This window comes from Capricornis sumatraensis, chromosome 14 (genome assembly GCF_032405125.1).
Source record: "Capricornis sumatraensis isolate serow.1 chromosome 14, serow.2, whole genome shotgun sequence".
Classification (NCBI taxonomy): Eukaryota; Metazoa; Chordata; class Mammalia; order Artiodactyla; family Bovidae; genus Capricornis; species Capricornis sumatraensis.
This window is the reverse complement of record NC_091082.1, coordinates 77,920,799-77,947,846: the sequence shown is the minus strand read 5'-3', so window position 1 is coordinate 77,947,846 and position 27,048 is coordinate 77,920,799. Positions and strand designations below refer to the sequence as shown.

The following is a 27,048-nucleotide window of genomic DNA, read 5'->3' as shown; positions in this document are numbered from 1 at the left end:
ATGGCGCGGCCGGACGATGAGGAGGGGACCGCGGTGGCGAACGGACACCCGCCCGCGAATGGATACCTGCCGGTGCCGGGGGAGGCGCCGGCCGGAAAGGTGAGCGCGGAGACGCAGAACGGGCCCACGGCCGGCTGTCTGGCCTTGAACGGGGTTTCTCGGGACAGCCCCAAGGCCACCGCCTCGGGAACCCCGGATGGGCCGAAGACTCCGCTGGCCCCGGAGGAGGAGACTCAGGCCCGGCTGCTGCCCAAGGACCCGGGCGAGGAGACCCCGGGGGGCGAGGGCATGCTGGTGCCCCGGATCGCGCTCTCGCCGAGGCGCTTTGTGGTGCTGCTGACTTTCAGCGCCTACTCCCTGGTGAACGCCTTCCAGTGGATCCAGTACAGCATCATCACCAACGTCTTCGAGGGCTTCTACAGCGTCTCCTCGCTGCACATAGACTGGCTGTCCATGGTGTACATGCTGGCCTACGTGCCCCTCATCTTCCCGGCCACCTGGCTGCTGGATACCAGAGGCCTGCGGCTCACCGCCCTGCTGGGCTCCGGCCTCAACTGCCTGGGCGCCTGGATCAAGTGCGGCAGCGTGCAGCAGCATCTCTTCTGGGTCACCATGCTGGGCCAGTGTCTGTGCTCCGTGGCCCAGGTGTTCATCCTCGGCTTGCCCTCCCACATCGCTTCAGTGTGGTTTGGGCCCAAGGAGGTGTCCACAGCTTGCGCCACCGCTGTGCTAGGGAATCAGGTAAGGACTGGGTGATAGGTGAAAATCGAATCCTGAAGGACCAGATAAAACGGTTTAGGCCGCGGGGTCTAGGAATATGGATGAACCCTTGGGAGGCATCCTATAAAGGAAGGAGAGATGAGTAGTCACAAAATAGGAAGCAGTCTTGGATGAAAGAGGAGTTTTGGTTTATTTGTGGAAACAGAACTTTCAAACCCAGTTTTAAATGACTACCTTGTCATCTCTGAGAATTACCTATAAAGTAATTAATGGTATATGCCCATAAATGCATAACACTTGTGAGTGTAGCAGTGAATGAGACTAAGGTAGGTATTATTTTTGTCACCAGTGTATTCTTTGCAAAAGGAAGGTATTGGATTCAAAGAAGTTTGTTCTTAGTTTGAGTGATCAATGTGAACAACTTCTGTTTAATTTTATGTATTAGGAGTCAGTGGAGTGCCTGGTACATAGCAGACGTTTATAAACAGTTGCCAAATGTTCTAGTGATAAGGACCTCACAGCATTACTGTGTCCAGTTTCCAACTTTTAATGGTGAGAAAATGCAAGACAAATCGCAGATCATGAAATCCATTGTAAAAAGGTGGCTTATTTTGCCCAGTCTCCATTAAGGTGTTTCCTAGACTTTACCAACACCATAGTTTCAAATTCCATTAGCATTCCAGTTCCATTATTAGGTAAAATGTGTGTGTGTGTGTGTGTGTGTGCACGCGCGCGCGCACATGTGTGTGTGTGTTATTTGCAAAATGGTCCTTTTAATATAATTTAAATTTTGCATATGGAGTTCTGTGATAGTTTATGTAAATTACATTGAGTGTTCAGCTTGAGAAGAATCAAGTTAAAAAAGTATAACAAAAACATCACCTCTCTCTATTCATATATCACTTCATGTAGCTCTGTAACCCACTGCAGTACTCTTGCCTGGAGAATCCCACGGACAGAGGAGCCTGGCAGGCTACAGTCTGTAGGGTTGCACGGAGTTGGGCACGACTGAAGTGACTAAGCAGCAGTAGCAGCTATGCAGCCAAAGAATGTTACTCTCTTCTGATCTGACACTTGCTTCAAGATCAGAGTAAAATCTATTTAAAATCCATGTAAAGAGAAACTCTACATGTGGGCCTACTGCTTTTATTTATTTCCTTTAAAAGTAGAAAAGAAAGGATAGTTTGAAATATAGTTGTCTATTCAAAATAATTTGTGACATATTTTAGTTGGTTGCTTCTGCATGTTTGGATAGGAACTGTTCTTTAAAATATTTTTCATTTACAAAATCATGTTCAAGATTAATACTTCATTGAGCATGATAGAAATATCAACTCCTTACCTATGGATTATCTATTTCATGAATAGTAAATAGAAATGTTTTCTTATAGATAGATTTCCCTCTGACACTTAGCATCGCTCTGGGCCTTCCTCCTACATTCTCCCTAAGTGTTCTCATCCTTTCTTGTCTCTAGTAGCGGTGCACTTGCTCACGACCCCCAGCTATGCGTCTTTAGCCTGTTTTATAGAGTGATCATTCATAATAATATTCAACATTATTGAACATTCACAAAGCCTGGTACCATGCGAAGTACATTACACACACTGTATCATTTAATTTAATTTAATAAGATAGGAACTATTAGTCTTCTCCTTTTATGTATACAGAAGCAGAGACTTCAAGGGATAAAATTATTTTCCAGAAGCCACATACCTCATTAGCGGCAGCATTCACACTCAGGTCTGTCTGATTCCTGAATCCTGTTTTTTTCTATCCATCTACGGTACCAAGTCTCTAACCTGAGAGAAACCTGTTTTAAGAAAAAAATTTTTTTTTAATTTTTAATGTTTCAGCCAAATTGCACAGCTCATGGGATCATAGTTCCCCAACCAGAGATTGCCCCAGCAGTGAAAGCATGGAGACATAACACTGGGCCATCAGGGAATTCCCAAGAGAACCTTATTTATTTATTTATTTGGCTAGTCTTAGCTCTGACATTTGGGATCTAGTTCCCTGACCAGGGATGGAACCTGCACCCTCTGTGTTGGAAGCTTGGAATCAACCACTGAACCACCAGGGACTTTGTAAAACATAGATCGGATCATGTCATAACTGTGCTTTGAATTCTCCAGTGATTTTCCATAGTAATTAAAATCTAAATTCTTTACTCTGACAGTACTTTACTGATATGTTTTTGGTTGCTTAAACAACACTAAGCTTGCATTTTGCATAAGGGCCTTTGCAAAAACATTCTTTCTGCCTGGACGGTTCTTCCTCATAGGATCACATTGTTACAACCTTATTATCACTCTGCTCTCAGTTTAAATTCATTTTAAATATCATTCAGTGGCATTTCTGGAGGATCCCATTTAAAGTTGCCCAGTCAATCTATTATTAAACCATTGTTCTTTAATCCTGTGTAGTGCTTATCAGTGTCTGATATGTTTATGAAAGTGTTAGTCGCTCGGTCACGTCCAACTCTTTGTGACTCTATGGACTGTAGCGCGCCAGGCTCCTCTGTCCATGGAATTCTCCAGGTGAGAATACTGAAGTGGGTTGCCATTTCCTTCTCCATGGTATCTTCCTGACCCAGGGATCAAACCCAGATCTCCCACACTGCAGGCAGATTCTTTACCATCTGGGCCATAGTAATTGTTAATTATTGCTCATCTCCCATCCCCACCATTAGAAGCTCGGTTTCATTAAGTAGGCACATAGTCTGAATGTACAGCATTTACTATAGTGCCTGGCACATTGTAGTTTCCCCATAAGAATTTATTCAGTAAATTAATGAGCTTCAGACTCATGTAGATACTGGTCAGCCAGATATTTCCACTTGACTCTCCCACATGACCCCACCAATCAAAATTTGCTTTGTCTTCTAGCTCATTGCTTTCCATTTCTATGGCCTCAGCTTAGCCTTGGCCACCTGCAGCTCTTGCCTAGAGCTTTGCTAACGGATTTTCCTATCTGCGCTCTTGCTTTCTTCCCTCTAATTCTCCACATGCATCCAGTGTGGTCTTTCTTATGTGCAAATCTGTCCTGGGCACTCGCTCCCCCCCCCCCCCCCCCCCCCCGCCTTCATTGTCTTGCATTGCCCTTAGGGGAAGAAAGTCAAACTCTCTTAAGGACAAAGTGAGACTTTCTGTTCTGCCTTCTGCCAGTTGCCCAGCATCACCTGTCTGCAGCCCCTGTTTCTCACATCCACCTGCTTCCTTTGCTCTGAGGGAAGCTGTGCACTGCGTACAGTTTCTCAGGCTTCCCTGGGGGCTGAGACAGCAAAGAATGTGCTTGCAGTGCAGGAGACCTGGGTTCGATCAGTTTCTCACAAGGCCATGCTCTCTGTTTCCTGTGTACATGATGTCCTTGACTGGGAACATTTCTTGTTCAATTGGCAAGCTCTAACTTCTTATCTGGATCTTTGCCCCTTCAGAAATTTTTGTGGAACCCCAAGTCTATATAAGATGTTCCTCCAAAGTACTCTCTTAACTAAGGTGACCATATGTTCCAACTGGCCTAGAATCGTTCAGATGTACACCTGTTGTCCAGCGCAACTGCTCGTGGAGTCCCCTTCACTCCAACTAGTATTCTTGCTTGGATGATCAATTACATGATCCTCAGTCTTGACAGCCTCTCCTCATCACACTACTGTACTTAAGACACTCGTAATTACCCATTAAATTGTCTCTATCCAGCTTTTTATAGGGAGAAGTGAACTATTTGGTAAATGTTACTATCCCTGCCTCAGGCTCCTTTTTGAAACCTATCTTGGGCCCTTCCTTATCACGTCCAAAGAATCAGGTCTCTCGCTCCATTGAAGCTCCTTTAATATCTCGGTTTTATTTCTCTTGTTGTGAGTTTCATCAGTTCGGTTCAGTTCAGTTCAGTTGCTAAGTCGTGTCCGACTCTTTGCGACCCCATGAATCGCAGCACGCCAGGCCTCCCTGTCCATCACCAACTCCCAGAGTTCACTCAGACTCACTTCCATCGAATCAGTGATGCCATCCAGCCATCTCATCCTCTGTCGTCCCCTTCTCCTCTTCCCCCCAATCTCTCCCAGCATCAGAGTCTTTTCCAATGAGTCAACTCTTCGCATGAGGTGGCCAAAGTACTGGAGTTTCAGCTTTAGCATCATTCCTTCCAAAGAAATCCCAGGGCTGATCTCCTTCAGAATGGACTGGTTGGATCTCCTTGCAATCCAAGGGACTCTCAAGAGTCTTCTCCAACACCACAGTTCAAAAGCATCAATTCTTCAGTGCTCAGCCTTCTTCACAGTCTAACTCTCACATCCATACATAACCACTGGAAAAACCATAGCCTTGACTAGACGGACCTTTGTTGGCAAAGTAATGTCTCTGGTTTTGAATATGCTATCTAGGTTGGTCATAACTTTTCTTCCAAGGAGTAAGCGTCTTTTAATTTCATGGCTGCAGTCACCGTCTGCAGTGATTTTGGAGCCCAAAAAATAAAGTCTTGACACTGTTTCCACTGTTTCCCCATCTATTTCCCATGAAGTGATGGGACCAGATGCCATGATCTTCGTTTTCTGAATGTTGAGCTTTAAGCCAACTGTTTCACTCTCCTCTTTCACTTTCATCAAGAGGCTTTTTAGTTCCTCTTCACTTTCTGCTGTAAGGGTGGTGTCATCTACATATCTGAGGTTATTGATATTTCTCCCGGCAATCTTGATTCCAGCTTATATAGTCAGCCCAACTTTATTTTACTGAGGTGAAATTCACATAAAATTAATCACTTTAAGTGTACATGTCTGTGGCATTTAGTCCATTCACAGTGTTGTACAACCATCGCCTCTAGTTCCCAAACATTTTCATCTGCCCTCAAAGAAGACCCAGTTCCACTAAGCAATCACTCCTCATTTCCCCCCTCTCTCTAGCCCCTGGCAACCACTAATCTGCTTTTTCCCTATGGATTTCCCTAGTCTGGTATTTCATATAAATAAAAGCATGCAGTATGTGACCTTTTGTGTCTGGCTTCTTTTAGCATGTTTCCAAAGTTCATCCATGCCACAGCGTCTGTTGGTATTTCATTCTCTAAATAATATTTCATTGAATGATATACCACATTTTGTTTATTCGTTCATTGATGGACAGTTTGGTTGTTTCCACCTTTTGGCTATTGCAAATAGGACTGCTTTGGATATTCATGTGCAATATTCAACACCTGTTTTCAGTTTGGGGGGTATATACCTAAGAGAGGAATTACTAGGTTATATAGTAATTCTATGTTTAACTTTTTAAGGAACAGCCAAATTATTTTCCTTGGTAACTACGCTGTTTACAATCTTACTAACATTGTACAAGAGTTCCAGTTTCTTCACATCATAACGTTTATTTATTTTTTTTAAATTATAGCCATTCTAGTGGGTATAGTTTTGATTTGTGTTTCCCCAATAACTAATAATATTGAGCATTTTTTCATGTGCTTGTTGGGCACTTGTATATCTTCTTTGGAGAAAAGTCTGTTCAGGTCCTTTGCCCATTTTTGAATTGGGATGTTTGTCTTTTCTGTTGTTGGGTTGTAAGAGTTCTCTATATGTTCTGCATAGTAGAGCCTTATCAAATATATGCTTTACAAATATTTTTCCCATTCTGTAGGTTGTCTTTTCTCAGCATTTTGTGTGTACGTGCATGTGTATTTTTATTCTCTTTTCTGATTTAAGTAGCCAAAAGGTAAGGAGTTTATCTTACACAGCTTTATAGCAGCATCATTTGAGTGATTGGAGCTTAGTAAATGTTTATTGAATAGGGAAGACGTTTGTCAGTGATTTTCCTTCAATAGTAGAATGGTAAAAACACATTAGAACATGGTTCTTTAGAGCTTACAAAAGCACCTTACACATAGTAGTGTTTTTTTTAATATACTAATTACTTTTTTCTCTTATAATAGGAAGAATTAACAGAACTGTTTATTTTACAGCTTGGAACTGCAGTTGGCTTTTTGCTGCCACCAGTTTTAGTGCCCAACACACAGAATAACACACAACTGCTGGCTCGTAATATCAGCACCATGTTTTATGGAACATCAGCTGTCGCCACACTTTTATTTATTTTAACAGTAATTGGTAAGTGAGTTACTTTCCCTAAAGCTTAACTAGATAAGTGCATGACAAACATAGGAAAATAAAAATAACCGACCCTGAAAACTTGTACTGATGATACTCAAGTGCCGTTTGCCTATTGCATTCTTGCTGTTCACTTTCTTGATTAGATCATGAATGCTGCAACCCTAGGGATATGCTGTGGTCCATTACATCTGTCTTAATATTGTTCAGGGTTGGAAGACTAATTTCATCTCATTTATCTTCTTACTAATTTTTCTTTCCTGATAACTGTTGGTTTCACGCATATTACCTGCCTTCTCTTTGCATATCCATCTATACGTTCTGCATCTTAGACACTAACCTCTCCAGGATCAAGTTCTTGTCATGCTTTGCAATGATGCGAATAGGCCGTCACCTTCCTTTGAATGATAAATCCTTCCAGGGATCCCCAATGTAACAATTAACTGGATCTGACAATGTTGGCCAGAGAATGATCCTGGGCAGCAGCCAGCTGTTCAGCAGAATTTCAAACTGTGGCAACTGTCTGCTTGTTAGGCCACTCCAGCAGAGCTCTGTTGCCACCACTCGTCCCCGAGTCCTCACGTCCGGGCCTGTCTCTTGAAGCAGTCAGTCAGGATCAGCTGCAAGCAGCCATCATCAGTTTGGAAGACGGTTTGGGAAGGTCTGCTTTTTAAAGTTTGTTTTTCATGGGAAACAGTTTTGATTTCAGGGAAAACAGTAGGTGAGGCTTACTTAGAGTAATACAGCTGCTAGCATGGCTTTTGGGCACTCAGTATATCTTAAATGGATTTGAAGAAGAAAGGAACCGTAAAGTTGAAAGGCTGTCTTTTAATCATTAAAACTTATAGTTAAATTTCATTACAGCTGGAGTTTTAAATTTTATATATTGATTTTTACCATGGTTATAATAGTAATGAAAAATACAAGTTTTATGATCACCAGATTAAAAAATCCTCAGTTTTCAGAGGAAATTTGTGTTTCAATAGAGATCGCCTTTAGAGATGAACTGCTGGACCCAGGGAGAGGAAACTCAGCCCACACATTTAATTTCCCTTAAAATAATGAACGAAATATTCTCTTGGTAGCATTTAAAGTATTCTGACATGTCTAGGCTACTATGGTTGGTTTTTATGTTCCAGTTAGGAAGTGGCATGTTTGCTCTGTGCTGACGACCGAAAAAGGACAAATTATGCCCTGTAGTCTTTTGGCAGTCTAACAAAATTTTAAAAGAAATCTATATTTTTTAAAAAACAAATACCTCTATCTACTTTTCTGGTATCCATATTTGGTTTGCTAGATGAAATATGAAATATAGTTTATATACATTTTGCATAAATGGATCTTCCATTAGCAATAGGAATTATTAAAATATAAAATCCTTTTTGCTTGCTATGTATCTTTGCATAAATTCTGGTTTTCCTTTTTTATTGTCTTCAATTAATTATCTCTTTGGAAGAAGTGAGAGTAATAGATGGTATATAAGATATCTCTAGATATAAAATCATATATATTACACACATGTATTTAAACATAAATATATGAGATGCTACAAACGCAAGATTTTTATTTGTCAAAGGAATGGGACAAAAAATAATAATAGGTGTGACAATTGGCGTATCACCCTGTGTTACTTAAGAAATTAAAAGAGAGCTATTCATGTGTATAATTACTTATTTATATACTTACGGCTTATGAATAGACAGTGGAAGTGGAAATGGGAAGGAAGAATGGAAAAAAAAATGGAATGGAAATGTAATAGGAAAAAAAAGCTCATTGTCAAGTTTTGTTTGGTGACCTGTAATCTTATGATACTAAACATAGTATATAAAAGCAAGATAATATACAGTTGTGTTATGCAAGTGTAGTTTAAAATTGTGACATTTAAATTTAAAATGTAACTGTTTTCCTTATTAGTAAATAATTCCTGTTGAGGAAAATCTGGATTACTTTAAAAACCTCAGTTCAGTTCAGTCGCTTAGTCGTGTCCGACTCTTTGCGACCCCATGAATCACAGCACGCCAGGCCTCCCTGTCCATCACCAACTCCCGGAGTTCACTCAGACTCAACGTCCATCGAGTCCGTGATGCCATCCAGCCATCTCATCCTCTGTCGTCCCCTTCTCCTCCTGCCCCCAATCCCTCCCAGCATCAGAGTCTTTTTCAATGAGTCAACTCTTCGCATGAGGTGGCCAAAGTACTGGAGTTTCAGCTTCAGTATCAATCCTTCCAAAGAACACCCAGGACTGATCTCCTTTAGAATGGACTGGTTGGATCTCCTTGCAGTCCAAGGGACTCTCAAGAGTCTTCTCCAACACCACAGTTTAAAAACCTACTTTCTTAAAATTCCTCAGTTATTGAGGCAATCCTATTTCCTTCTAAATTCTACCCATAAATACTTTGGAAACCAACCAAATCTTATAAAATAATTTAGTTTTGCTGATGCTTTTCAGTAATGTGATATATACCAAATTGGTATTGAGCATTCTTCCAAAAATACTAACTTGAGGATTCATGCCATGTAATCCTATTACCCTTTGCAAGTGTAATTCATCTAGCATTTCTAAGAATTGATCCCAACCTTCCACTGAATTTCATACTAATACCCCATTTTTATTGGGAGAACACTATTATAGTCTCTAACATTTGATTTATATGCCCTAAATATGTTTAAAAACATACTACACGGTATATTTCATTTAATCTTCAGAGCCCTATAAGGGCAGCACTATATTATCATTTCTATTTTATAGATGAGGAAACTGGGGCACAGAATTTAAGTAAATTTAACTTACCCATGGTCACAGTTAGTAAATGCTAAAGACAAAAATTTGAGCCTAGGCAGTCTAATTCCATTAATAAAATGTTACTTATGCAAACATGTCATTTTAATTTTTACTTAGTCCAGTTTTCAATTCAGATTCCTTTTGTGTAAGTGATAATGCTGTTCTATTTGAAAGTTGTTCTTATGCAGATCAGTAAACTGTATCACCTAAGTATTTCAGTTAAAATCCTTATCATCCTGATTCACTGAAATGAATAGATGACAGAAATCAAAAGTTAACGGCAGTCAAAATATTTACTATTAAAGTTTTAAAAAATATAAAACATATATGCCTAATTTTACTTTTTATTCTTATATTCAAGATATTTGTATATTGGTTGCTATTATAAACTTCTAATAGATATATATTTTATATAGTCTATCAGAATTTCAAGTCCTGAGAAAAGTCTCTGATTTTATTTTATTTTTAAAAATTATTTATTTATTTATTTATGGCCACACTGCATGGCATGTGGTATCTTAGTTCCCTGACCATTGCCCCCTGCAGTGGACGTGCCAAGTCCTAACCACTGGACTGCCAGGGAGTTCCCTGAAAATTCTGATTTTTAAAAATAAATATTCCTCAAAAGGACAGTGCTCAATAATTACAAAATTATTTTACATATTTTATATCATGTAATCCTCATACCAGCTTGTTGTTATTATCTCCATTTTATGGATGAGAAATCTATCTTAGCTGAGAAGCAGGAATTGATTTCTTCAGAGTCATATTGTAAGTTGAGGCAGAGCCAGGATTAAAACCTGTGTTTGTCTTATAATAAGTTAATATGTGTAATGTCTGCTTGAATCACACAGGAAAAAATAATGAAATCAAAAGATAATATTATAATCTGATTTCAAAAAATAGAGGTGGTCCTAAATACAGGAGATCTGTTACTCACTCATCATAGGAGAAGTTTGAATGTGTTGCCGGAAAACCCTTTGGCTGCTTTCCATGCCTATTGCCAAGGGTGGAGAATAACAGTTTTATTAGTTAATTATTTTATTTGTACAACTTTTTGGTGGGGAGAAAGTAGAAGTCTGTTTTTCAAAGGAGAAAGAAAAAAGAGCAATGCAGTGTAAAAAGGGTGACAGATCAGTGGTTTTTTGATTCTTCTTTTTCTTCATAGACTGACGCCTGACTTTACTATATTGCGTTGCTAGTAGATAAAGGCTTGATTTTGTCTAGGAGAGCAGCTAACTTCCTGAAACTAAGAGATAGCCCTTGTGTTGAGAAAACAAGTCTGATGGAATTATAGACTACCAGAACTTGTTTTCATTTTGCATTTGAGTTCAAATCTGAGCCATTTAGGCTTATTCTACCACAGTAAATAAAAAATCTTAGAGACTTAAGACTCACTGAACACCCATGACTACATCATAAGCATAGCTTTTACATTCTGAAATGTTCAACTGTGTGAGTTCTGTTTTACCACTATTAATAAAAAGAGATATCTCCTGTCTTAACTAGGATGCAAAGAGTCTTTCAGGAAAGGACAACAGACGTCCTCAACAGTGCAAGGAGCAGATAGGATGAAAGGAAGAGGAGGGATTGCAACCACTTAAATGCTTTATGTCTACTGGTCCTCCAATGTAAAGATATTAAAAAGTAAATATTTATGAGTTATGTCAACTCTTGAATCAGTTGTAAGACCTATAATAATAGAAGTCTTTTAGCTTGATGTTTTCTTTGTATCATAATTAATCCATGGTTTGATGAGCAAAGAACTGTAATTTTTAAATTTTTTAGCAGCAGATAGAGAATTAAAATATTGTATACAAGTTTAAAAACAGTTTCTTTCTCTTGCAGTAATTTTCAAACTTGGCTGGTTGTTGAGTTTTGTGGTTAGTACAGATTCTAAGGTTCTGTTTTAGACGTCCTGATTCATTGAGCCTTAGGTAGACTCTCAGAATCTGTATTTTTAAAAATTTCCACGTGATTACAATCGACAGCCAGGTCCATCAGATCTAGCCCACTGTCAAACTGCAAAGCAGGCCTTCTTTGTTGGAAGAAAGAGATAGCCACTATTTAAAGAGAAAGAGGAAGTTCTAATATTTTAGAAAATATTACTTTGTTCTCAATCCATCAGTGGCATCTAAGATGAAAAAGTTCTAGAGCTCTTCTGTATAACATTATACCTGTAGTTAACAATACTTATTATACACTTAAAAGTTTGCTAAGAGGGAAGATTTCAAGTTCAATATTCTGTATCAGTAAAAAAAAATACCAGAGGCAAGTAACATTGGTGGAAATTGAGACATGATTATGTGAAAACTATATAACTATGTTGATGCCTGCCAACATCATTGAGTGCCAACATCAGACCATTTTAGATTCAGTGAAATACAGCATTTCCCATCTATTTTAATTTAAAATTTTGAGTCAATACCCAAACTAGATTTTAATTTCTGCTGTACCATTCTTAGCAGATCAGCTCTTCTAGCAAAAAGTCTTGATTCCCAGCTAGCGAAACCCTACAGAAATCTCTCCTTTGCCATCTGTTGCAGGAAGTTGGTAGATCCTCCGTTGCTCAGCAAAAGAGCAGTCTCTAAATGTCTGGCTGAGAAGGTTGTGTGATATTAACTCCATAGAAATGAGCAGTACTAGAACTTAAGATCTCAGAAACCATGTATCATACTTTTATGTCTCTCAGCTCTACCCCTGGATTTTCCATATGCAGCCGAGGTGGGTCAGCAAGCAGGACCTAGCTCTGCTCTGAATCCTCTTGGACCCTTTCAGTTCTAGAAATGATAAACTTTGTATCAGGTTTCAGGAGAAAAGAGGTACTAACTCAAGCCAGTCCTCTAAAAGTTCAATAAGGTATTGGCTTACTCATATCTAACCTTATCTCTAATTACAAATTGAATCAAATTTAGAAATAGAATACTTAACATAGTAAAAATTAATCTTGCTTAACTAAAACTGGAATAATCCCTGGGCAAAGTTTAACGTAGTATTATTGATGAATTTGTAGTTCAGTTATGTGAATTGGCCAAATCTCTAAGTTTTAGTCAGTCTCAGAGGGTTGAGATGATAATACCAAACTATTCTTCACTTAGAAATTAGTGAAAATGAAAAGCCTTACCACAAAAGACTTTTACTACCTCTTTAAACTTAAACTAAATTTAGTCTGCTTACTAAGGAAGACACATATATTGAATTTCCTTTTCATGTATGTTGCCAGCATTCAAAGAAAAACCTCAGTATCCACCAAGCCAAGCTCAAGCAGTTCTCCGAGACAGTCCACCTGGAGAGTACTCCTATGTGAAATCAATAAGGAACCTATTTAAAAACATTCCTTTTGTCCTTTTGTTGATCAGTTATGGTAAGTGGTTTTCTTTTATTTTTGTTGATGTCTGTGTAAACCTTTGAGCATTGCAGATTCTTTTCCTTTAGTGGTTTGAGTTTTAATTAATGAGATAATGAAATAGGTGTATTAACTCTATAATAATAGCATAGTCATAAACTTAAATTTTGAACTGAAAGCAAAAACTTCAGAATGAGCTTTTTAACATGTTTTTAAAACAACAAAAACAAGCTATAGCTATTAAAGACAGAAGCACTTTCTTCTTTCATGATTTCTTCCAGGCTATTTTTAGGTCCTTAATGAATTACAGTTCTGACTGCCAGAAGGAAAATGTCGTCAATAATTCCTATCTTTGACCTTATGCAAGCTGTCATCTAACTGGAGTATTCTATCAGAATCTCATCCTTCTGGATCTTTCAGCATAGCAGACAGATATTCCTCCTAACACTAGCTTTGACTGTAGGCACCAACACATTTGTTCTGTTTATTCTTTATTTCTTATATTAAGACTGTTCGTTAGCCAGTACCCCCTATTTCTCTCTTACTTGCCTTCAGATGTCACCGTGATTGTCTTTATATTTTCAGGTGTGGGGGGTGCACTAGAGGACAGTTCACCCAGAAGCCGAGGAGGAAGCATTTGACAGAGTACAGTACCCATAGGTTAAAGACTCTTAGCCATCTGTGAGAAAAATAAAACTTTCTGAACCTGACCAAGTTTATCTACAAAAACCCTGTAGCAAACATCTTTCCAAAGACAGAAGCTCAGAAGCATTACCCTTGAGAATCAATAAGAAGTATCCCTTAGAACAAGGATGCTTATTGTCACCACTTCTGCTCAGCATCCAACTGAAAGTCCTGGCAGGTCCAATAATGCTGGAAAAATTAAAAGTACATGAATTGGAAAGAAAAAAGATGCTTTATTCACAGATAACATGGCTATGTATATCAGAGGTCAGCAGACTGTCTTATGAGCCAAATCTGGCCATTGCCTATTTTTATAAATAACATTTTATTTACTTTCATTTTTCTACTGTGGCTGCTTTTGAACTGTGAGAGCAGCACCAAGTAGCCACATCAGAGACTGTACAGCCTGCAAAGCTAAAAGCATTTACTATCTGTCCTGTTACAGAAAATGTTTGCTAACCCATGGTCTACAAACGAATGCAAGAGAACATACATTCTCTGTTAGAATTAACAATGTTAAATACCTAACAATGTGAAAATATCAACTGCATTCCTATAAAAAGATGACTTTTTATAACAGTGGCCAGAAGTATAAGATGCCTGGGAATAAATCTACTCAAAAGAACTTCATGGAAATCAACTACACTAGCGCTCACACTCAGTCACTCAGTCGTGTCCGACTCTGCGACCCCATGGACTGTAGTCCGCCAGGCTCCTCCGTCCATAGGCAAGAATCCTGGAGTGGGTTGCCATGCTCTCCTCCAGAGGATCTTCCCAACCCAGGGATCGAACCTGAGTTTCCTGCGTCTCCTGCATTGGCAGGTGGGTTCTTTACCAGTGAGCCACCTGGGAAGCCCCCAAATCAGCTATACTTAAAAGAAGAACTTTATAAATTATAAAACACTGAAAGATGTTAAGTGAAGGACTAAATTAAGTGGAGGGATATACCATGTTTATGGAGGACTCAACATTGTAATAATGCCAGTTAGCCTTACAGGACCACTGTGTTAACAAATGCCAGTTGTAGATTTGGGTTGATGGAAAGGTCAGACACATACAGAGCCTCTGGAAACTGAACAGAGTTTACTTGTTGAAGGAGTTAGCAAGAATGAGTTGGGAAACACTGTAGAGAGTTCAGATATTCCTGAGAACAGTTGGAGAAGCTTGTTGACTTGATGTTCATCGCCAAAGGGGTCATGATGTCCAAATGAGTAAGGGTCATATCCCACCTCTTAGAAGTGTACTTGTCTGCTCCACCCATGCCTAGTATTATGTAGAAAAGATGGGGGCAGACTTGCACAGGGGATAGTTTGGCTAGGCACCATACTCCTAGGACAGGCTTTCAGCGGCCAAAACTCAAGAAACCAAAAAGACTGAGAAACTTTTTTTTTTGGTGTTAGTGCTCTTTGGAGAAACTTACCATCACTTATATCCCAACTGTAGCTACTTGCTGTCTGAAACTCAGACAAATGTCTCACTCTAGATTCAGGTAGCAATACTCGTTGCTATTGTAATTCTTTATCCAGACTCTGGCTGTCCTCGCTGAGTCTGGAGGAGGAGTGAGACCACCACAGGGTACAGTGCGGTAGAGTACACTCAAGCCTCCGCACAGGGCTCTTTTGCTTTCCTTGGCCTCCTTAGCCTAACCTGACTGGGTCTCTGTGTATTCCTGAACTCAATGGGAAGTGAGTAACAAAGGCTTGCTACCCAGGGGTTTCTGATAAGATCTCTGGACATAGCCTCATCTAGCAATCTCCAGCTTAAAACAGGGTTTGTAATGGAACTTGGCTAATTGTAAGGTTCTGGTGAAAGAAGTAAGGGCCAAGAGCAACAAAGATAGTTTTGATAAAGATTAAGGTGAGGAACTAATTCTCAAATATCAAGGTTTTAGAACTGTGGTAATGAGATGCCATGTATTAGTAAGGGATAGACTGTTAGTTAGACAGTCAGTCGCAAAGAGTTGGACACGACTGAGTGACTGAATTGAACTGAGACAGATCACCGGAACACAATAGAGAACCCAGGGGCCTACCCCTGTGTATCAGTTGGCATAGGCTAGGTTAGCAATGAAACCCCACCAAAAAAAATCTTAATGGCCAACCACATCAAATGGCACAGCCTGCCGATGCCGCATGTCCACTGTGAACAGACAGCAAATGACTCGGAGATCCAGGCTGATCTCAAAACATGCTTCCATGATTACTAAGAAAAGGAGAACCAGCACCTTTGTTCGCTTGTATAGTCGTATGTCCATGCCACTAAGTGTCCATGCCTGCGAGAGGAAAAACTAGAATATTTGCAAACGACAGAAGATCCCCTGGAGAAGGAAACAGGAGTCTACTCCAGTATTCTTGCCTGGGAAATCCCATGGACAGTGGAGCCTGGCAGGCTATAGTCTGTGGGCTGTAGGCTATAGTCATGGGGTCACAAAAGAGTCAGACACAACTTAGCAACTGAACAACAACAGCATGATGAGTAGAACATTATGCATATATGAAAACTTGATATTTGTAGAAGAGAAACTACATAGTAAATTGTCCCGGGACAATCGATTATCCATAGAGGAGACATAATGTGAAGTTAGAACATGAATTGTGGATTAAAGACCAAAGGGTAAAAATCAGAACTTTAATTTTTGGTTTTTATATCTTTTGGCTGTGAGGGCTGGCAGGTGGGATCTTAGTTCCCTAAACCAGTTTCCAAACCCACTCCTGCAGTCAAAGTGCAGAGTCTTAAACCCAGGGAAGTCGCCAGAACTTTCATGTTTTAGAGGCAAATATAGCAAACCATCTTTATTATTCTTAAAAGAATTTTCTGATGCAAAAAAAAAAAGCCCTAAATTAAAAGACTGATAAATATGATTAAATTAAACTAACAATATTTTGTAGAAAGATATGACATAAACCATGAGAAAATGTCTGCAATGCATGTAACCAACAAAGGCTTTGCACCTACAATATAAAATTGACTCCTGCTAATTACTAAGAAAAGAGCAAACTATCCAGGAAAATCAGAGGCATTTATATATTTGTGTGTGTATGTTGCTCATATATGATGCTCAGCCTTACTAGGAATCAAGGAAATGCAAATCAAAACCAGAGTGAGATACAATATCACACACATTTAAATTGGCAAAAAAAATTTTTTTTTTAATCTGATGACAAATTTATCGAGAACGTAGAGTAAAGGAACTCTGTTGGTAGTATAAACTGGTACAACCATTTTGAAGAGCAATTGGGCTATATCCAGAAAGTAGAAGTTTTACTAGATTTTTGCTTAGAGAAACTCTTATATACATAAGAACAAAAGCAATGTTTATTGCAATATTGTTTTAAATAGTGAAAAACTGGAAAAAGCCTTAAAGTATCTATTGACTTAGGACAAGAGATAGTTAAAGTGAAGTATATTGGCATGGTGGACTGTTAGAAACCAGAGAAAACTGATGAGGGAGAACTAAAATATCCATGGATAAACCTCAAAACCATGATACTGAGTGATAAGAGCAGATTGCAGATGGACAATGCCATATTATTCATATAAAATTTAGATACAGGCAGAATAAATTCTGTTGTTTATTGATGCACATATGTTGTAATATCTGCAGTGATAAATATGAAGGTCAGGGTAGGGATTACCTCTGAGGAAGAATAGGATTAAGGAAGATCTGAAAAAATGAATCTGAAGCAAAGATAGCAAAATGTTAACATTTATAAGAGAGTGATGAGTAAGGGTATTTGTTACAGTCTCTGTACTATTTTGTGTGCTTGAACTATTTAATAATAGAAAAATAAGAAGCTTAAATTTCAGCTAGGTTAAGAGACTTAGACTTAAAGTGATACAACATATATGAAGAAACTCCATTATTCAAACCTAGTCATATGCTTCCTGATAACCATCTGTTTTTAACTTTCCCTTCTAAAGTATTCTTTAATTGACATTGTCTTCCTAATTTCCTTGTGCGTCTTTGACGCAGGGGCCAGATGGCTGCAACAGGGGTTCTGTCTTAATGCTTTAGCATTCATGAACTTGCCTAAGTGCTCAGGAAGCAATCAGTTGCTTGATTGCTGTTACACAGTGTTATGCATGGGACTGTGATTTCTGGCCCGTATGTCTGAATCTAAATAATGGTAAATGATGTAATGACAGAATTCTACAATCGTCATCTCTCCTAAGTTTAGGTGTTAACATTGATCAGTCTACATCTTGAAAGGGAATAGCTAGAGGTCTCAATTTTTTCTGTCAACTAAGAAGACATTGTATTTTCACAATTGTCACAGAGTGCCCCATATCACTTTATAAACTAGTACATGGCACATTGATAGTTTTCTCTTTATTATTGTAGGTATCATGACTGGAGCATTTTATTCAGTCTCAACATTATTAAATCAAATGATACTGACACATTATGAGGTAAGCTTCTGCCAGTACTGTGTTCCATGACTGGCCGAGAACTTTTCTTCAGCAATATAATTCCTGTGAACATGATCATAAGACTAAAGATTTATGACATTGTTGCTATAAAAGATTTTATACTTGTTTCAATTATGTTTAATTCAATTTATAAAACAAGTTAGAAAGCAGAAGTCATTATTGTTTTGACAATACCTCTGTCTTTTTCTTTATTCTTTTTTAAAGGGATAGTGTGACTGGTTATATGAGACAAGACCAAAAAAATGTAAAAGAAACCAACACAAATATAAAGAAGTAAATATCCAGCCCTGATCTCTCTTTCCTTTTGAAAAGAGAAAGCAGTTATATGTAAAAGCTATCAGATTAACTTTCTTTTCAGACACCTATGAATTACTTAAGAATTCTAACAAAAATCATTGTTTTTCTAACCATGGAGGATCAAGAAAAATTTCCTTTTTGATTTCTCCCATATGTCAGGTTTTGTTGTTTTTTTTTTTTGCTTTAATGTAGAATGTCCATTCACCCTAATACACGTACTGAATTCTTCATGTTATATTGTATGCTTAATTGTATCTGCTTATTTCCATTGACATGAGAAGGCATGGGAATGTGAAGGATCTTTTTGAATTTGAGGTGTCTGATCAACTTCTTTTGAAAAAAATTTTAAGGGAGAAGAAGTGAATGCTGGAAGAATTGGGCTAACACTAGTATTAGCTGGAATGGTGGGATCTATTCTTTGTGGCTTATGGCTGGATTATACCAAAACATACAAGTAAGTGAAGCAGGCAAATGTATGGTGTACAACCTAAGGTATTTTGGTTTCAAAGGAACCTTTACTTTTCATTCTAAGAAACTTAAAAAGTGTTATTTTTACTTAAAGACTTGCATTCTAGACACTCTTAGGTTCCCTTCCCTTCTGAATGCTTCATTGCTCTCTCTCTTATCTTATTGGTCATGTTTATTCCAACTTGAGAACGTGGATACCTTAAGAACTCTCCTCTCCTCGAATAGTACTTGATGTATACCACTCCAGAATAGATCAGTTCTAGTCTAAAAGGAGCCCTTCCTGAGAAACATTTGACTTTTGATAGAGACTTTTATATTGCTATTTTCTCATGTTGTGAACTTAGAAACAAATAAAAAGTTTTTTCCTATCAAAAAATTATTGGTGAGCATAAGGCATTTTAATAGAAAGTTTTTGGCTAAAATACCCTAAAACTGTAATAACGCTTGACTATAATACTGTAATAGATAATATGAAGATTCTATATTAATTGTGTATCTATATGGAACCAGAAAAACGCTAATACAAAAGAAAAAGTGAGTAATACCAACTGGGAGACTGAGAAAGGGGCTTTCCGAGGCAGCATCTTTTGCACTGGGCCTTCAAAGAACAGCTACATCTAAAAAAAAAGTAGAAGAATAGCTGCATTTCTAAATAGACAGAAATTTCTCATGTGTTTGGGAAAAATGAATGAATGGAACTGTGAATGAATGAAGTAATGGAACTGTGTCCTCTACACCTTTCAAGGCCTAAGATATATTTGATATATCTGATATGTTTGATATTTGATAACATTATCTAAGCCCTTTCAAAGTACCTCTGATCTTAAAATGCTCCAAATAATTCTCACATGATTTAAAACAGCACTTATTGGGGCTTCATTGTAATGTAATGGTAGCTTAGAATGAAACCCATTAAATTTGTAGATGAAGAGAGTATGTGTAAAGGATTTATATTTATCAATAGCCTTTGGTCCGTTTTATAATTAGGAAATGGATTGGCATACAGATGTTCTTTGTTGCCCTGGCTTTCTTCTCAGGGTAACTGCTGTTCATTCCCCAAGCTCTTGTCATTTGCATCACTCTTAGCTAAGAATCATGGGAAGCAATATTTGATCCCTGTCCTTAGGACCTTTGCAGTCTAATTGGGAAAAATTAAGGTGTTCATGCATGTAAAGTTCAATAATCATATAACAGACTAAAGTAGATGTCAAGTGTCAATCATGTACATAGAAAATGATCAGGGAGTTTGAAAAAAAAAAGGAGAATCTTGTAAGCTGCAGTGGTTAGGAAAAGTATTATGGAAGAGGCAGAATTTGATCTGAATCTTAAAATACAGATAGGGAACCGTCCGTATCCCATTTGGTGCCATAAAAATGATTTTTATCCTTATGGGTATTCCTTTGTCTGAGCATTGGACTTTTGTTGTCAGCTGCAAACTGAAACTTTTGAAATTTCAATTTAGTCTTTCAAGTCCATGCCTGGTGGAACCATTTTCCATAGATAAGAAAGGGTAAGTCTTGAAATCTGAAGAATTTATTACCGTATGGACAGAGCAGAATTAGCCGCATGACTTTTATGTGCCTAAGAAAATCTGACAGAACACTAACAATTCTGTTGTTTTTGTTTTAGACATACTACTCTGACTGTTTACATTCTGTCTTTTGTTGGAATGGTTATCTTTACTTTCACACTGAACCTTGGACACATTATCGTCGTGTTCATCACTGGAGGGTTGCTTGGGTAAGCATCACACGTGTTAAAAGGAATGATAGTGTGCTGTTAGAATTCTGAAATATTACTGCTGTGGCTTTCATATTTTAGATTTCCTCCAAAAGTCCTTTAATATTTTAAACTTTAAAAAAGATCCCTCTTGTGCACACAAATGTATAATTCAAAATTATTTTTTGCGATGCTGTAGGTGAAAAATGGATGAGCCTTACTTAACCTGAAGTCTCTTTACTTGGCTGGAAAGACAGCTGACTTAGAAAACTAGGAGTATATTTTTCTCTGGAAAGAAGTTAGAAATTGTTTTGCTTCCTAGTTCATGGTTTTGCTTCGCAGTTCCCCTGTCCTCGGGTTAATTGGTGAATCATAATAGTGCCTTCCTTTCACACACCAACCTCAAAGCTTTCGCTTATTTGATAATTATAGCAAGTCTGAGAAGTAAAGCAGTTGCATCGACAGGTAATATCGTCCTTCCAATGACTTCTTCTGTGATTTTGAATTTATTTCCTGTAGTTTCTTCATGACTGGTTACCTCCCATTGGGCTTCGAATTTGCTGTTGAAATCACTTACCCTGAGTCTGAAGGGACGTCGTCCGGTCTTCTTAATGCCGCCGCACAGGTGAACCTCTGATTTCTCTTAAATCTGAGACCGTTAGTTTACCAAATATTCTAATGAATAATGAATTTGACTGTAGCTTTTGTTTTTAAAAATTCCACCTTTCAATGCATGTTTCTAGAAGCCAAATCATATGAATAAAATAGTTAAGTTCTGGGGGAAATACTATAATTGTTTTTAAAAGCAATCTTAATAAAATATTTCTCTTATTTTATTTTAGATATTTGGAATCTTATTCACATTGGCTCAAGGAAAGCTTACATTAGCATATGGTCCTAGAACAGGGAACATTTTCCTCTGTGTCTGGATGTTTGTAGGCGTCATTTTAACAGGTAAAGTAGGGTGTATGCCTGCCGGAAGTACTAGTGCCACACTGTCTTTGTATATTTAATTTCCATTTCTGTTGCTGCTCAAGGCTTGGCAGAACTCAAGAAAAAAATAAAAGGCAGGATATTGTTTGCCTTCAGGAATATGAATCTGTGGATTCATTTTTGAGGTTTCAAATTCAATACAGTTACCATGCTTGGAAAACAAAATCGTTGTAACAAGTGTTAGTAAAGACTTGGAATGGACAGAACTGGCCTCAGGTTCAGATTCTGCTGCTCGTTAGCTGTGTGACTTTAGGCAAGTTACTCAACCTCTCTCATTCTCCTTTTCTCATGTATATTAACAGGATATTAAAAGCCTGCTTTTAGGGCTTGCTATGAGGACTAACTGAGATGGTTGATGAGAAGCTCCTGGCAGGGCCTGGCACCTACGGCCTGTCTAATCACGCAGGCTGCTATCTCAGCCCAGTCTCCCTGGGCTCAGCCCCACCTCCCCACACGTGCTCCCCCTGGGGTCCACCCCTGGTTGGGGAACTAAGATTTGACAAGCCAAGGGGCGTGGCCCAAAGAAACAGAAGCGAGATTAATATCCAGTAGTGCTTCCAGGCCCGTGTTGGCCTCTACTGTTATTTTACGTTGTTAGTTTCTTTCTGCATTCCTTGTCTACATGAGAGACAGAAGCCATGGAGACTCAGAGAGGGTTTTGTTTTTTTTTTTTTTTGATCTGCTATAACTTTTGGGGGCTTCCCTGGTGGCTCAGAGGTTAAAGCCTCTGCCTGCAATGCGGGAGACCTGGGTTCGATCCCTGGGTTGGGAAGATCCCCTGGAGAAGGAAATGGCAACCCACTCTAGTATTCTTGCCTGGAGAATCCCATGGACAGAGGAGCCTGGTGGGCTACAGTCCACGGGCTCGAAGAGTCGGACACGACTGAGCGACTTCACTCACTCACTCTGCTATAACTTAATTCAAGGATAGAATCTCACAGAAAGATGTGAATCAAGGCTTCTTTTTATATTTGTTGAACACCTGGTCATCCTTTTTGAAACGCCCAGAATGAGCTCTTAGCAGTGATAAGCACTTACTTTGGGAATATACAGCCACTTAAGGTCACTGTCATTTATTCATTACACTCAGAGGGACCGAGTGCGCTGTTTCCTCAAAGGAAAAATCCTGCCAAGGAAGCGTTTCCCCCCATTCTCTTCAGTTAGTGAAATGAAACACATAAAACTGAATGTTTTGTGACTGAACGTATGTAATGTAGTACATAAACTGCCTTAACTACTGATCTGTCATAAGTAATTCCATATTGCTTCTCAGTTTCCAGGAGAGTAACACGTAGGCATCAAATAGAGTGTTACTGTTGCACCAAAAAAGGGAACAGTTCTGTGTTCTCTGTTCTCTTTATCTTATAGTAAGATTCATAAATGTTAATTCAAACAGGTCAAGTACAGAAAGTTAAGAAGTGTTAAAAAAAAGATCTTTAAAATCAGTTTTACATTGACAGTTTTATCATTTAAAAACGCTAATTAATGTTTCTTATGTGTTGAGTGTTTTACTAGAGGGAGTATGATGGATTTGTATCCAGTAGTCATTTGTACAGACAGAGGAAAGAGGGCTGAGAGATTGCTGAGGTGTGCTGAAGGTGATACCTTTTCTTTTTTACATTTTTTTCCTGAGATTTGTTGGCAGGTCTTATTTTAACAGAGGAATTTCCATTTAAATGCAGTGCATTCTGCTTTTCTAGGGTTGATTGTTCTCTGTGAAGCAGTGTGCATACATATCCACTCCTTAGCCCATTTATGCACATTGAAATAAAATGTTTCTAAACACGTCATAGTGTTTCTCAATCCTTTGGTTAATATTAATAGTAGAGAGTTTACCCCTGTAAATATTAATGGTAGAGAGTTTACCCCTGTAAAAAAATAAAATGAGTAGCATCTTTGATATAGTGGACTTGTAGAACAGTGTCAGGCGGACCAATTGATGTCAGTCACTGGTGCACTTTAGAGAGTGATTTATTTATTTATTTTTGGCTGCACCAAATCTTCATTGCTGTGCACAGGCTTTCTCTAGTTGTAGCAAACTGGGGGCAACTCTGTGTTGTGGTGTGCGAGCTTCTCGTTGTGGTGGCTTCTCGTTGCAGAGCATGGGCTCTAGGGTACGCGGGCTTCAGTGGTTGCGGCGCGTAGCTCAGTAGTTGCGGTGCCTAGCTCGGCAGTGGCGGTGCCTAACTCAGCAGTTGCATCTGATGGGCTCTGGAGCACAGGCTTGGTAGTCGTGGTGCATGGGCTTAGTTGCTCTGCAGCATGTAAGATCCTCCCAAATCAGGGATGGAATCCATGTCTCCTGCATTGACAGGCGGATTCTTACCCACTGGACCACCAGGGAAGCCCAAGAGGAGGTTTTAATATCAAGCTGCTTGTAATTGGGAGCTCGTTACCTCACCAGTTTCTTTAAAATCATTTAAATGCAGTCAGAAAGGCCATTTTACATATATCCAAGTATGTTTGTGTAAATAATCTGAATTTCCAAAATGTTGCTATCAGTAACAGAATCCTAAGGGGTAGTGTGAGTTTCTAAAGAAGCAGTAGTCTAACTTTTAAGACTGATTTTACTTTTACCTTTCATTTCGACTTTGCTTTATGACCAGTTAGATTATTTAACTACCCACCAATTTGTCCCTTTTCTTATTTTACACTCTTTGTGTAGTCTATGGCTTTAACTGCCACATTAACACTAGTAACTTTCAAAACTGTACCTCCAGACCCTGATCTCTTTTACATTTCAGACCAATATGTCTAATCATATATTTATCCTTGGACCTGAATGTCCCATGGAATGTTATACTTGACCTTACCATCTGGTAAGAATAGAACTTACCATCTTCCCACCACACCTGTCCTTTTTGTATTTTCAGTTTCAATAAGTAGGACCAGAGAAAGTGAAAGTGTTAGTCACTGTCATGTCTGATTCTTTGTGACCCCATGGACTGTAGCCTATACCAGGCTTCTCTGTTCATGGGATTCTCCAGGCAGGAATACTGGAGCGGGTTGCTATTCCCTTCTCCAGGGGATCTTTCCCACCCAAGAATCGAACCTGGGTCTCCAGCCTTGGCAGACAGATTCTTCACAGTCTGAGCTACCAGGAAAGCCACCGTTCATTCAGTTGCCCAAGCAAGTCGCCTGCTTCCCCCTTCCCAACCCCCATGTTTCGTATCCTTTCAAACCGCTGAGGCTTACCGGTTCGATTCTAAACTATCTCTGAATTCTGTCCCTGTGTCACCATTTCTCACATGTTCAGGCCTTACCAGCTCCAGCAGGATGAAAGCCTCTTGACCGGCTTTGCTGCCTCTAGCCTTGTTGCCGATCACACCCCAACACACACACACACAGCTGCCAGACTGAGCTCCTCCCCAGTCACTCACGGTGTCCCCCGTCTCCCTCTTGGACCTGATGCTCCACCCATCACAGACCACCACGGGTGCCGAGAGTAGACTCCACTCTTCCTGTCCTGATCTCTTGGCGTGTACTGGCTTCCGCATGCCTGGAATGCCTTCCGCTCTCCTCTTATCTGCTTGACAAGTTCCCACTTATTTTTTCAAGCTTCAGTTCAAACGTGTCTCCTCTGATAAGCCTTTCCTTATTTCCTTCGGCTGCCACAGACATTTTCTCCATGCTTCCACTGTATCCTGTCCCTGCCTGCGTTACTGGGGTTGTTACACAATGTTAAAATTGTTTGCTGTCAGTGTTTCCCATAGATTGTTGTTGTTTAGTCACTCAGTTGTATCTGACTTGTTTCAACCCCATGGACTGTAGCCCACCAGGGTCTGCTGTCATGGGATTTCCCAGGCAAGAATACCCGAATGGGTGCCATCCCCTTCTCCAGGGGATCTTTCCGACCCAGTGATCAAACCCATGTCTCCTGATTGCAGGCAGATTCTTTACCATCTGAGCCACCAGAGAAGCCCTTCCCTAGACTAGAGGGTCCTTTAGGGAAAGAACTGCACTTTTCATCTTTGTGTCTTAGTTCTTAGCATCCTGTATTTATTCACTAATAAATGACTTGCTAATTAAGTTAATGACTTAGGTAGTGTTCTTTTTTCAGGCTACAAGAATGTTATGGGATATTATGGTACTATAGTGTGTTACATTTGACAATATCAAAAAAAATTTTACACTGCTTAGAAAAAAGTATATTTATACATACTCTGTGGTAACTTCATTGATCCTTCTCTGTTTGCAGCATTAATCAAGTCCGATCTGAAAAGACACAATATAAATAAAGGAATTACAAATGGCGATATTAAAGCTGTAAGTAGTGAATATTTTTATGATTATACGATTGAGAAATGTGCATAGAGTAAGTGTAAATCCATCTATGTAATCAGCTTGTTTTTTAATTCCTGAGTCAACTGTGGATCTGTCATGATGACATACGCCAGATATGTAATGTAAATTTTTTATCTTCTTATTCTTTCTACAGATACCAGTTGATAGCCCCACAGATCAAGAGTCAAAAACTATCCTGATGTCCAAACAGTCAGAGTCAGCAATTTGATGTGAAAGGAAAAGTAACATCATGTATAATTGAGTAGTAAAGCCTGGTTTATAGGTTATGGAGAATGGACACTTACTTGAAAATTATTATGTGACTCCTAAATGCAGTTACTGTCTTTATTTAATTGTTAATTTAAAGTAATTTTGCTGACATTTTAACATAGAAAGTAGAAGCTTAGGAGGCTTTCTAAAATGGTAATATGGAGTTCCATGCCCTTCAAACTGCATAGGAGTACATGCAATTTGTTTATTTAAATATGCTATCCAGTGGAACCAAGTGAACAGTATATTCCTAATTATCTCCCTTTCCATCCCTGATAGCTCAGTTGGTAAAGAATCTGCCTGCAATGTAGGAGACCCCAGTTTGATTCCTGATCAGGAAGATCCGCTGGAGAAGGGACAGGCTACCCACTCCAGTATCCTTGGGCTTCCCTTGTGGCTCAGCTGGTAAAGACTCTACCTGCAATGCGGGAGACCTGGGTTTGATCCCTGGGTCTGGAAGATCCCCTGGAGAAGGGAAAGCCTACCCACTCCAGTGCTCTGGCCTGGAGAATCCCATGGACTGTCCATGGAGTCACAAAGAGTCAGACACGACTGAGTGACTTTCACTTCACTTCACTTGGCGTTGTTCACACCAACTATCTAAGCCCCTCAGCATGAAAACAGTATACCAGTACGATACTTTCAACCCACCAGATGACACTATTGGATGAGACTTTGAGATGACCTCTATGATTTTTCCCATTTCTTACCATTCTCATTAGAAACTGCTTTGTAACAGGTACTGTCTGTGGCCATAAAAACCCTTCAGTGTGTAGGCAGATCTCATACCTTTGGTCTTAGGCTTATATTCTTGTTAAGCGAAGAAGCCCAGACACAGACTCGTCACCCTGAGTTCGTCTCTGTGCTGCCTTCCTGGTCATTGTAAGCAAGCTAACACTATATTTACTATATTTTTTCACTCCAACTTGAAATTGAGTAGTTTTGTATCCATTGCCTTTTTTACTTTTTTT

General features: G+C 39.1%; 1 protein-coding gene across 1 annotated transcript; it reads left to right on the top strand.

The window, feature by feature from the left end:
* On the top strand, positions 1-26,036 carry FLVCR1 (FLVCR choline and heme transporter 1). Its single transcript, XM_068986458.1, has 10 exons — positions 1-741; positions 6,659-6,803; positions 12,809-12,949; positions 17,958-18,025; positions 18,694-18,797; positions 20,441-20,551; positions 21,050-21,155; positions 21,373-21,484; positions 25,722-25,789; positions 25,962-26,036. Exons 1-10 carry the CDS (start codon positions 1-3, stop codon positions 26,034-26,036), a joined length of 1,671 nt encoding a protein of 556 aa, XP_068842559.1.
* Positions 26,037-27,048: the final 1,012 nt, after the last annotated feature.